At 38.1% G+C, this 12,822-nt stretch overlaps 1 protein-coding gene across 3 annotated transcripts in view; it reads left to right on the top strand.

The window, feature by feature from the left end:
• LOC111924396 (putative acyl-CoA dehydrogenase 6) overlaps window positions 1-12,822 on the top strand; it is a 79,939-nt gene that overhangs the window by 35,775 nt on the left and 31,342 nt on the right. For all 3 annotated transcript variants that reach the window (XM_086857282.1, XM_086857264.1, XM_086857273.1), the window contains exon 3: window positions 11,357-11,486. In XM_086857282.1, the coding sequence (XP_086713408.1) occupies window positions 11,357-11,486 (130 nt within the window). The remainder of the gene's footprint in view (window positions 1-11,356; window positions 11,487-12,822) is intronic.

Genomic DNA, 12,822 nt, shown 5'->3' with positions numbered 1-12,822 from the left:
ATCTTGCAGCATCTACTTTGTCATAGAGACCAAAAACATCACAATAGTAAATTGCAGGCAATGCACTATTTCTAAATTACTTTGTTCTTCCACACCATCCTTCTCCATGTCTTTTACTAGTTCTGTAAAACCTGCTGTCATCATTAAGGGGAAAAAAATTTCATCTTTTCAGTAAGTAGTAAGGCATTTTAAAAGAAAGTTCATAGTACAGTACCAGGGCTTTATTGCCTCACTGGCCATTTATTTTGAAGACATATAAAATGCTTCTGTGCTTATGCAAGGAGATAAGAAATGAAGGTAGATTAATAGATAAATGAAAGATAAGAAGTACAACTGTTTGGCCCCTCTCTTCCCCAGGAGGAAAGACCTGATAGCAGGTAGTGCCTTGTATCTCTAAGTGAAATCTGACCATCAAGAACAGGAGAGGCAGCAAGGCAGTGTAGGGAGCCGAGAGTTTTTTTGCTTAGCAATTGGCAGAGCACAACACTGTGGCTGTTGTTGACAGCAGTTAAGAAACTTAGCTAGAGGTCAGTTAAAAAAAAAACAACAATAAAGTCAGTCAACAGGGAAACATTAGGAATAATTAAATTCCAGTATGATTAGCTTTTATATAACCTTTTTGCAGCATATTCTCCATTGCTGGCAGGCTAAACAAAGAGGTCTCCTGATCCAGCTGTAAAATCTGTATGAATTTGGTTTGGATTCTTCCATCTTTTCTGTGTTTGTAATTGACAAAACAATCAGATCAATAATGCCCATTCATCTTGCTAAGATATTCCAAAATCATCCTGAATGTGGGATAAAGAAGATAAATCTTCATTAGCATAGGAAGCAGGACTGAGTGAAGCATAGTACCTAAAGCTCATAAAGACCTTTCATTGAGGAACAAATTAGGAAGCAGTTTCACCCCAGGTTAAAATGGAAAACGCAAACCAGAGAATGGGATTTGTCTGAAGGCACATCTTAGCTCTGGAAAGTTGGCATGGAAGGATACACTGAGAGATGGAAAACAAACAAAAATCATATCAAGGTTTGTTGTGTGATTGTCAAACATATTCATCTTCAAATAAGAGTAGCCAGTTTCTTATACTACTTCATTCCAACACAGTAAATCTTGGTAGTTATTCTCTTTTGTTTAAAGTTTTAGCCTAAACTTTTCTGGAAGCTGACAGGCTGCACACATCTTTTCAACTGCAAGGCAAGATTAAACAGAACTCCAGCAGCACTAACCACTCCAACACAAAGTCAGGAGCAAGCCAAATCTCACAGAGTGAGTTGCAATTAAATCACAAGTGGAAGGCATTTTCCAGGGGTAAAACATTAGTGTGGGTGACCTCAGTCTGCAGCAGCAGAGCTCCCAAACAGCAATTTCCCTAAAATGGTAAAAGATTGGAGTTTTTTTTGTGTGTTTTTTCTGTTTCTTTCCATGGTAATACTTCTAACACGTAAGAAAAATCTGTGCAACAGGAATATGTGTCTAGTCTTTAATGTAAACCTCCTTAAAATGCAGAAAATAGTGGAATGGTTTGGTTTGAAAATGTAATTGCTCAGGTCTGTCTTTTGGCATTCTATATAAGTGAATTTGTATTGCTGCATTTTTCATGTCTTTCTTTAGTTAATTGCTCTCAGTCCATACTTTATCAGTGCTTCTCCAAAATTTAGAAAACAGGATTACCCAAATGTGAGATGGATTTTGAACAAGAAAAAATTCTTTATTGATGCTTGGTGGTGTAAGAAAAAGAGAAGCTCAGTCATTACAGTTATACCATGTTTGCATAAATGAGAGCAAAATAAATAAGCTCTTTTTTTCCCTTTGATTTTGTGTTGGGCTTTTTTTTGGGATAGAAGATATACATTAATTCATGTTTTACTTATGTCACTTGACTTGAAGTGATGAGGCTGTAGCCTAGAAGATGCTATGATCTTTTCCAGACAGAAAAACTTACCTCACTCCCTCCTCTCTTCTTTAATTTCGTCAGGTTTTTTTGTTTGTTTGTTTGTTTGCTTTGGTTTCAATGATGTATAGCATGGTCTTAAACCTTATTGCTAATTTAGAGTGTTCAGTATTCAATGAACAGTATATTTGTCTTTTCCTCAACTATTTTAAATATAGGGTGAGAGCTGAGCATGAATTGATGTCTTTGGTGTGGGCTTTCTCATTCTTTATGGTTATGTGTAATGATGAAGTTGGGGAAAAGGAGACACAGTCAGTGCTGCTTTGCTCACTGTTGATTTGCTGTAGCCAGAATCACTGAGTTTGAGAATACCTAATGCTGAGAGATGCTGTACACTGGATCAATCATAATAAGTTAGCAAATAGTTGTAGCTCTTAAGAAGGAAAAGGATTATAATAATGCAGCACTGAAAGCTTGTGCAGTATGCTCAGCATCATGAAGCCTGTAAGTTGTAACACATTTATTATAAATTGTCTGAGACATTGCAGAAGCTTTGGAGTGGGTCACATTACAGATGCTTATACATGACTTTGTTTCTTCAGCACCTAGCTCTGCACTTCAGTCATGCTAAAAAAAAGCTGCTTTTCACCCTTGAACAGCTGAACTGGCTCTTGGGCAGTTTCCAAACACACTCTGAGTCCGCCTGAGGTTGGTGTCTCCGCCAGACTAAGGGTACTCAGAGATGTTGACCGTGCTACATTTTTGCATGGCTGTGAGATACGTGTGCTGGAAATGCGTTTTAAGCCAGAACCATTCCAGACATCTGCACATCTGCTGTGCAGCGTGGAAAGCACAGTGTCTCAGCTGCAGGTGAAGTCCAAGGGTCCAGCAGCAATGGGCTGTGTCATCAGGATGATTCCTGCAGTCCCAGCCACCTCCCATGTCATGCACTGCCCATAAATGAGGAAATAAATTTAGCCCAGCACCTCTTGGGTGCCTCTGAAATACTGGAGAGCTTATCAGCAAGCTCTTTGGATATGTTGTTTAAGAGTAACAAGGATGTGGTGGAAAATATTTCTTGCTCTGGACAGAAATGTCCAGGAGACCAGACAAAACAAAGGATTCATCAGCAATGTTAGAGTGGCTGCACAGTGGGATGTCTTAAGTGTGACAAAAGGTGCCTGTGGTGATAAAACCTCTTCCCTTCCCTTCCATACAGGCCTGTGCTGCCCATTGGGGTCTCATGGCCACAGAAGCATGCAGTGATAGATGGACACGTGCGAAAATTAGGCAAATAGTTTGTGACTACTGAGTGTCCTTCTAAATTAGTGCCTCTTATGAGATGGAAAGTTATGTGACTCAAAAACATGACTAAGAGCCTTAATATATTAAAATAATTTTCTAATTGTGTGTTTTGTTTCTGGAGATGCTTACACTACTTGCCAATGAATTGCATGGGATTTTATTTTTTATTTCAGATGTTTCAGTTACTCATTTAGAAACAATACACACAGCACTGTAATAAACACCTGTTGTCTGATGGATGGTTACAAGTGTTTTAAGGATTCTTTGCAATTAGATGGATCTAATGGAAAGTCCATCATACAAGACCAATTAAAAAAATTAGTAATATGTAGTTTTGACAAAAGCTTTTTCCTGCATGAAAAGGCTACTTTTCCCTCCCCCATTACCCCACTTTTTGTCCATATGTAGATGTGTGAGAGAGATAGGGGAAGCATGATGACTCTGGAAAGTCTGTGTCCTTGGGAGGTGGAAGGTGGAAGGGACTCCAGCCTCCCTGATTGTTTGTGTGTTTGTTTGTTTGGTGTTCTTTTGTCTGTTTGGTTTGGTTTGGGTTTTTTTTTTACATTTGAAGGGAAGGTGTGTTATTGGCTATTATTGGTGTATTATTGAGCCATTAAAATTCAGGTATTTGGCAATACTTCTAAGAGCATTTTTTAAATATCTCCTGTAATAATTTCTGAATGAAGAAGGTGGAGGTTTTTTCATTCAATAAAAATTGGTTTGCTTCTTTTATTTTGAAATATAAATATTTTAAATTCAGTTTCAGGGACATCCCATAACAACACAATACATTTGTTGATTTAATATAATTTGCCTTTCAGAATTTCTTGGAGAATGCAATGAAATTTAATTCCTTTATATATAATTTGCTATGGCTAAATCTATTTTCTATTTCTGTTGCAAAAAAATTACAGCTAAACTGTATAGTAAAAGGGTACTTATACTGCTGGGTGCATGAATTCTTAGGATCATTAATTAAAATTCAGGTAGGATTGGGAATAAAGCAAGGTGACAGGAATATTCTGGAGAGGAGGTTTGGTTATTTTTCTGAACTCATCTCAGTCTTCTACAGACACCTTTAGCCATGTCATTGTTCCCTTTTGCCCTTGGTCATTCTCTAGGTATGTTATGGACCTCAGTGTGTCACACTGGTAATTGTGTATTTAGGCAGTTTGATGTGATTTTAATTGCAAACTGTATTGTAGTTTCATCTGGTCTGCAGCAGGGTGCTGTTATTCCCCCTTGGAACCACCTGCTTTTCATTGGTTTGCGAGCTGATTTGTTACTGATTTCAGAAAAAAAATCTGTAGGAAGAAAAAGATAATTCTGATCAATAATCATTTCTTGGAGGAGACAACATTGGGTGATGAAATGCTAAAAGAAATAATATAATACTCTGATTAGAAGATTATTTTCCAGAAAATGATCTTGAATGAAGAATTTTATTTGTGGTGTATTTGCACTACAGTGAAAATCCTTTTGTTTTTTGCCGGTAGCACATACAAGTCACACCCTCCAATGTCAGCATAAATAAAAATAGCAGAGTGGCATATTCCACACTGGAGATTGCAGTTCAGATTAGAATTCTGTCATGTCAGCTTTTCTACAAACAGAGAGGAATAATCTGTTTTGTGATACAGTCTGGCTGACAAATATTAAGGACAAGGATGCACGCAGAATCATAGGCAAAAATGAGAACTCAGCCAGGTATTTTCAGCTCTAGCATACAGTTTAAAACATTTACCCACACTCCTTAAACCAGGTAAAAGTTGCTAATGAATTTTTTTCTCCATTAAATTTATCAAGAATAGAGAAAGCATGGAAATGTACCAGTTTTACTGAAATATTGACTTTGTTGGAGAAAATGATGGGGAAGGCATAGTTCTGACATTGCAAAAATGCTTTCATTTTTACCCCAGAAGTGTTTTTTATTGTGATCTTTTTTGCATGCATCTTTGAAAAACCGAAGTCACCTGACAGAAGCATACAATTTAATGTTATAAAAATACTCATATTTTTTTCATTTTTATTTGGCATTTGTTCCCAGTTTGAGATCAAGCCCATAGCCTTTCCTGGAAAACTGCAAATTTGGGTTTTGTCTCGAAGAGCTCACCACAATCCATTGCTCAGATCTAGAAATACTCTTCTATTGCTTTGCTTTTGCTAACAGAAAGCAGCTTCAAAACCAGTCAGGTTTCTCAACAATCACAAATACAGAAGATGGTCTCCTTTTGTTTCTGCTGTGCTTGGGAACTGAAACCTCTGGAGATGCTCCAGCAGCACAATGGGCTGTCCCATCTGCAGTGAGTGGTTGGGAGCTGCCAGAGACAAGGAGCTGTGGAACTGGTGGTCCCAGCCCTGCCCACACTGTGGCAGCATGCCAGCTGAAGAGAATTTGTAAACATGGAAATTACCTAGTGACAGAGGGGTGTGATTCTAGCTGCAGCATTACTTGATAGATGTCTCTTTAATAATCTGTTGTCTGTGGCTGTGCTGGGACCCTGCTGACCTGCAATGTGGCAGGCATTCTAGGATGGCATGTTACATTTTTCTCAGTATCTGACCCATCATCTCAAGGACTTAAGAAGTCAGCCACTGGAAATTCATTTAGTCCTTTCAGTCTGTGCTGATCAGAAATTCCTGTGGAAACTTCCTGCAGTGCACTTCTGTTGCAAGTTTGGTGCCACTGAACTAAAACCCCTGTGCTGGCCAGGCTAGCTCCAGGGCATGTCCAGAGTTTATTTTAATACTCACTGCACACATGCTGAAATCCTTTTTTTTTTTTTTTTTTTTTTTAAAGTTATTGAAAATTAACGTTTTTCAAGTTTCTCCCCCCATGCCCAAAATTTCACTTCTCAATTTATAATTCCATTTGTAGGTTGCAATTTTTGAAAAGTGTGATCTAGTAAAATTTATGTCTTTGGGTGTGACATATTAAGTGTCTAAAGCTTTTCATATCAGACAAATATGAATTTCCAACAAGCTGTTTATTAGCTTGGACTGGAGTAAAAGATCTTGCCGGGAAGAAAATTAAACATAGATTTCAGCTGATAAATATTTAGTCTTTGTATTAAATCTTAGCATAGAAATTTTAATAAGTAGCAAATGTAATAAATCTGTAATCCTTAAATCAGTTAGTATCGCTTCTCAGATTAATTATGTATTTATTTGGAACTCAGAAGAAATAGGATGATGTTTTTAGTATTGGCTGTATATCCTGATACCTTAAAGAAATGAAAATAATTGGATGCCTTGAAGAAATTAAAGCAGTAAGTCTTCTTTTTGCTCATAGAGTGCTACAAAACTGACTCCTTTTCATCCAGTTTTTAAAAATTCCTTACAAATGTACCTCTTCTCTCTGTTGCACTTAAACTGGAGAATGTTCTTCGGGATATCTCTGTTGGTTACTCGTTGATAAGTCAATTTCCATTTTCTTTCCCTGCTGACCTATGGATGGTTGAATGTCTGTACATTATTGTATATCCCTTATAATATCTATTTGTGCATTCACACTTAAGATCCTACTGGAAGAAAATCTGCTGTGATGCAGAGTAACGTAAACTTTTTGTAGGAGTTTGTGGCAGTTCATGTGAGAGGATGAGCCCTGAACAGAAGCACCAGCAGCACATGAGGGTGACATACCAGCTTCATCCTTATACAGGTGTGGGACTAACCATCATCTGTTCAACATAAACAAATACATTTCAGATAGCTGAGCAGCTGTTCAGACATTTTCTTGGGAGGAAGAGCACACTTTACAGGGGGCTTGAAGATGATGATGATGGATTTCGGTTCCCCTGAGGGCTGACTTACACTTACGTCAGGAGGAACTCAGTGGACACACACAGTGTTGAAGGATTTGATGCAGTGGTGGCCTGATCATCAGAAGGGTGGCCACCTTTGAACTGGAGAGGACCAGCATTCACTGCTGGGTACATCTGACTCAGAGAATTTCCTTCAGCATCTGCAAGCAAAGCTCAGAGCAGGTGACTGTGCAAGAGCTGGCAGCAATGTGCATGTTCGATGTAGGTAAGGAGGCTGGCAGTTGTTGCTGGTTGACTGATATCAAGCAGCAGGCAGGTTGCAAAGGTTATATTCTTGAAATGCATTCTATGATTTGTTTATGAGCTTGCCCAAAGAGAAGCCCGATGAGAAGTAAGATGGCTTTTCCACTGAAGCTCAGAAAGGGTGATATTCAGCCTTTATACTTCTTGACTTCATTTTTCTATGTGTTTGCTGTTTATTTCATTTACTTTATGCTGTGGCATTTAGTTTGACTGACATTTTCAAATGTACAATAATTGAGATCTGTGCTCTTTAACCTTAAAGAAAAAGCTATAAGGTGGTCAAACTCTTTTGATTAAACTTCAATTTCTTTGGAACAGATGTTGGATCAGAGCTGAGTGGAGGGCAAATAAGCTCCATTTAACACCAGGCAAAAGGAGTCTATGACTGGGGATTGCTGAAAGTTTTTCACTGACTTGGAGCTGATGCAATAGCAGGTGCCTGGGACTGTGTGCACTTTGGATCTTCTTTTTCCTCTTTTCTTTTTTGGCTACTGCAACTTTTACATTGTTAATGTTTCTTATGTTGCCATGTGGACATTTAATTCTATTGTACTGTCAGGTTAGATTTTCCTTATCCATAACATTGTTTGTACAGAATTTTGGGGGTTTGTGTGATACTGTTTTTAGAGCTCTGATAACCTTCTGAGTTCCAGGTTTTATGCAGATGTGATTACTAACTCAGTGTCACTGGGTGAGTCTGCATAACCACTTACAAAATGAAGAAAACTTACACATTTTTGAGGGATGTTTTAGAAATCAGAGGGTAACAAGTGTGGCTGTTGGCAGCTTGGTGATTTAGAATATAATGCTCTGAATTTTTAAAGTGTCCTGTACAGCTTTGAACCCTTTTTAAATGTGTCCATGCTGTCCCTAGCTGCGGCCAGGTCTGTGTGGTGCATTTATCTGCTTAGTGGCAGTATTTATCTGCTCAGTGGTATTTTGTGGTGATGTTATAGGAGAGTTTTTATCCTGTGTGAGATGTTTCTATTTTACAGGGTAGATCTGTCTTAATCTAGAACAGTCCCAGACAGACACAATCACCTTTTTTGTCTCAGTAAATTTGGTTTCTGTGGTGGCAACTGTCATGAATTGTGTAGCAAGAAGGAGCAGAATACAGAATACAGTAGAGAATAATACAGAATACAGAATACAGAATACAGAATACAGAATACAGAATACAGAATACAGAATACAGATGGAGTTTTGCAGGAACACACATTCTGTGTTGTTAATTGCTCTTGGGATTGTACTTGTGCTGCTAAACATGAATGCTTGAAAAGTAATAAGAATCCAATCCACATCTTCCCTTTTCTAAGGGCTACTGGATCATGAGCGATACCAAAAGTTTGGTTAGCAGAATAAGTCCTTACCTGTCTTGAAATTTTTGGATGAAGTAGTATCTATGAGAGAGCAAGTACTGAAGGGGACTGTGATCTTTCTAGGATCAACCAAACAAAATCATGAATGAGAGATGGAAATAAGAATGGCTTGGTGGTTTTATCTCAGATTAAGAGCTGAGTCCCATGACATGCAGGCAAATGTGCATGGATCAGCCCCAAAATCGCTGGCTGGAGTGCTGGCAGTGGTGTGAGCACGAGGCTGCCACTAGAAACTGAAGAAGAAAGGAAATTTCTTTGGTGCTTGTAGCCAGCACTGCCTGCTAATGCTGTGTGTGACACCACTGGCAGCCTGGCTTGCTATGGAGGCCAGTTCTCCAAAGAGATGGGACACAACTGTGCTTAGCCACAGCCTGAATTACCTGGATAAACAGGGATATAACAGCACGGACTAAATCTCCACTTGATTAAGTATTTGGGGCTCAGAAAGACATTGCCTATCACTGTCCATCAAATCACTCACATTTCTCCAGACAGCTTTAGCTTCTTGGCTCCTGGAACAGAACTGATGAAGGCTTAGATGTGGTCTGATTAGTGGTTTTACCATTTGCTTCTGCCCTTCCTGCCTGCATCTGTGGCTGTCTCTTGTGTTATCTATCACCAGATTATAAAATCTTGTGATTTTATCATCTCTTTGCCTGGCAGGGCTTCCCTCTCCACCTCCAGTTCCCAAAGCTTCATTCTGCTCCTTTGCTCTCTGTGGTCAGAAATTCTTTCATTGTTATCTCTTTAAAAGTTGGCCTTTTGCAGTATTTTGTTTTTAAAGTGTACTGCTTAGCAATTTATCCTAAATGAGAGCAAGAGTCTGTTATGTGGTAATATACAATGGGTTGGGGTATGGACAAAAATGTCTCTAAGCTGTGTACTTGGTTAAGTAGCCCTTCTTTGGGTCAGTTTTGTGCATAACATTCCTCCTGGGAAGTTACTTAGGATAGGTCAAGAACCTAAGATTTTGATCTGGGAAATTTAAGTGAAAAATGGGAATATAACTTCCTGGTAGACAAAACTGAAGATAAGATCAGTAATAACAGTTTGGCAGTAAAAGTATTAACTGATTTAAAATTAAAAAAAAAAGAAAAGAATCTATGTAAAAGGATTTGTGAGGTGACAGAACTGAGGTTATCTATTATAATTCTGCTATAGATCTGTACCAAATTGGCAAAATCTCTTTCATGCCAGATATCTTTAAATAGTCTTGTCTTTACATGCACACACTCTCCTCAGAGCATTTATTTATTGATAGGGGCTGTGTAGAGGTAAGAAAATTAGATTATATGTTACGTTAAATACATTTCAATATTGCTGTTGTTTCATTGTACTGCTTAAGCTCCCATTAGGGACTTTAATTTTGTGTATATTTTTAAGAAACATTCTTTTCAAGCAAAAGTTTGGAAAAGTAGCCATTTTTTAATTCTGACAGTCTAGACTATTCAGTATGACCTAAGGAGAAAAGTTTTTTGGAAACCAAACTTTATGCTTAGCCTTTCCTATTGTGTTTTCCTTTCAGCAGAGAAAGGATGCACAAAGATAGTTTCTGTGGGTTTAGGAAACAGATGATAGCATGCAAAGCCCCATGTTTGTATGCACTGTGGTGTTTTGACCTTTATTTAATGGTGCTTTTTGAAAACTTCAGAGCAGGTCAGTGAAGGGGTGTACTCAATGTTTGAGGTCAGCAAGTAAAAACAGAAGAGGGTCATCTGCCCCTTATTGTGTGTGTGAGGGGTGAGGGATTTTATCTATTTATTTGAAATTTTCTTAGCTGGTCTTCAAAGGAGTTAAAAAAAGAAAAAAAAGAGGCAACATTATCTAATCAAAGCTGCTCAGCCAACTAATGACGTCAAGTAGTAACCTTAACCTTCACTTTCTCACCATATTTCCTTTGGACTGTAAGCTATTTAATACAGCTTAAAATTACCTCATCCATCATAGCAATGTAGCCTTTTTCTTTGCTTCACTATGTAGTGGGTTTATCAGCACTGGGCATGGGAATGAGGTGAAGAATAATTTCTTCTTTAATTGAATTTGCAGATTGGAATGTGAGGGGGGAGAATTGGCAGCAGGCCAGCACCCCAGGTTGTCAGCTCCCTGGGTACCAAGAGTGCTTTAATCACTGCACAGAGCAGGTGCCAGGGTATGGGATGAGCGTGTTCAGTACTGTAGTTGTGTCTAACATGAAATTTGAGCTACAGCAGTAATTTAGAACAGAAACACAACTGCATGTGGTCACACTCCGAGCTGACTTGACTTCTGTGTCTGAGAAGGATGATTGCATTGTGTGATGAGAGCGGGTGTCAGGTGTTATCATGGAGAAATAAAAGCACTCATTACCTTGTGGTGTGATTTGTTCATATGACTGTGCTGTTGGAAAGAATAATTTTGCCTTCTGGTATAATTTTCAACAGCATGTCTCTTCTTCCTGCTGTTTCCAGTAAAAGTAGTGAGGCTACTTAGGATACTCAGAGGTGATGTGCACATAGATAATTAAAGCACGTGTCGTTCTCAGTTCAGTTCTCAATATTTTAGAGAATAATGTGGTATTGCTTTTTTGAAAGGGAAGATAATTGTCAAATACTTAAAAAATTAGCAGTTAAATTGCAGTTGGCAGATCCTTACAGTAGCAACACCTTGTTGTTTTTCTTGTTGCTTATGTCAGTCTAGAACATGAGAATCACAGATTTGTTTTTTTTCTCAGAGTATGGCGGAATGGGTTTGGACTTCTCCTACAATATTGCAGTGGCAGAAGAGCTGGGAAATATCCGTTGTGGAGGTATTCCCATGGCTATTGGAGTGCAAGCTAGCATGGCTACCCCTGCTCTTACAAGGTAATTTTCAGAAAGTTTGGTTTAGCCTAAAACCCGACTGTCACGAGTAGAAAAAACAATACTGTGTAGATTGCTATTCAGTAATGCCTGAGGAAAGAAACTACTCTCTACTTCTCTCAGACAGTTTGTTTAGGGGAGAAAATTATTTTTCTTTTTTTTTTTTTATGCTAGATCTATATTAATTATATGTTAAAACATAAACCTTGCTGAGTAGTAGATGATATGTTTACAAACACAGAATCTTGGTGTCACAACCAATTAAAAAAAAAATTAATTCCAGTATCCAATTTGTTCATGTTTGTCTTCTTTCTTATATTCCAGGTCCGTAATACTAAGTAATTAAGTAATACTAAGGATGCATTTAGTTGTAATGATTAGGATCAATCTAATTCTGCTTTATAATTTACTTGCTCTTTTTCCAGCTTTGCAAGGGGTCAGCCCTAAAGTTGTTGCACATATATCATGCCTCCTAAATATGCCCATTCTAGACAATGAATCATTCTTCTTTTTCTCATCAGCTGTGTCAATGTTCCCATTTTAATCACTTACTATCATTCAGACTCCTGAATCATCTTAATCTGATTTGTTGGGGTTTTTTCCTCCCTCAATAAAAGTGACAGTTACCAACTTCTTCGTGCAGTAGTTTTGCTGACATTCAATCATAACAGCAGCTCTTAAAACTAGAGTGGGGCAACTGGCTGATAGACCAGCTTGCCTCTGGACCTAAAATTCTGGAAGATAAAGGTGGGAATAAAATTCTAATAAATATGTTGAAATTGGGAATTCCTCTGCACTAAACAGATATACAAGAAAGGAAGTTATACTCAGAAGAACATTTTAGGGATTTTTTGGTAATTTTCAGGGGCTTGTTGATTTTTTTTCCCATTCTGAATGAAAATGCCTGCAAATCTGCTGTAGAGTCTGGAATATAAGCTCTATTCCCTTGACATCTTCTTATCCTGCTGCATGTGTGACTTTGGAAGTCTCATCTACAGCAAATTTTTCTTAAAGTTTTTTTCTCCTGTGTGTAATACACCAAAAGCTTGCTAAGTGCATGGAGTTCAGTATGTCTGTTGCAACAGTGGCTTAGCTATAGTCCAACTGAAAATAAGAATAGTATTTTAAAAGACTTCAGACAGTACTGTCTTGCCCCCATGACAGCCTTTTATTCAGGGGGTTAAAGAAACTCTGTGGGTAAAAGAAAATGGGATTTTGTTCCTTTGCAGTTTTTTAGCCTTCTGTTACTCTGTTCTGCTCTATCAAAACAGGGAATTTATGTATATTTATGCTGGTGAAATCCTACAGTGGAAGTTCTTGGAAAATAAGAGTTAAATTG

Source organism: Cyanistes caeruleus, chromosome 1, assembly GCF_971803275.1.
Source record: "Cyanistes caeruleus chromosome 1, bCyaCae1.hap1.1, whole genome shotgun sequence".
NCBI classification, from domain to species: domain Eukaryota; kingdom Metazoa; phylum Chordata; class Aves; order Passeriformes; family Paridae; genus Cyanistes; species Cyanistes caeruleus.
This window is presented reverse-complemented; position numbering and strand designations above follow the sequence as displayed.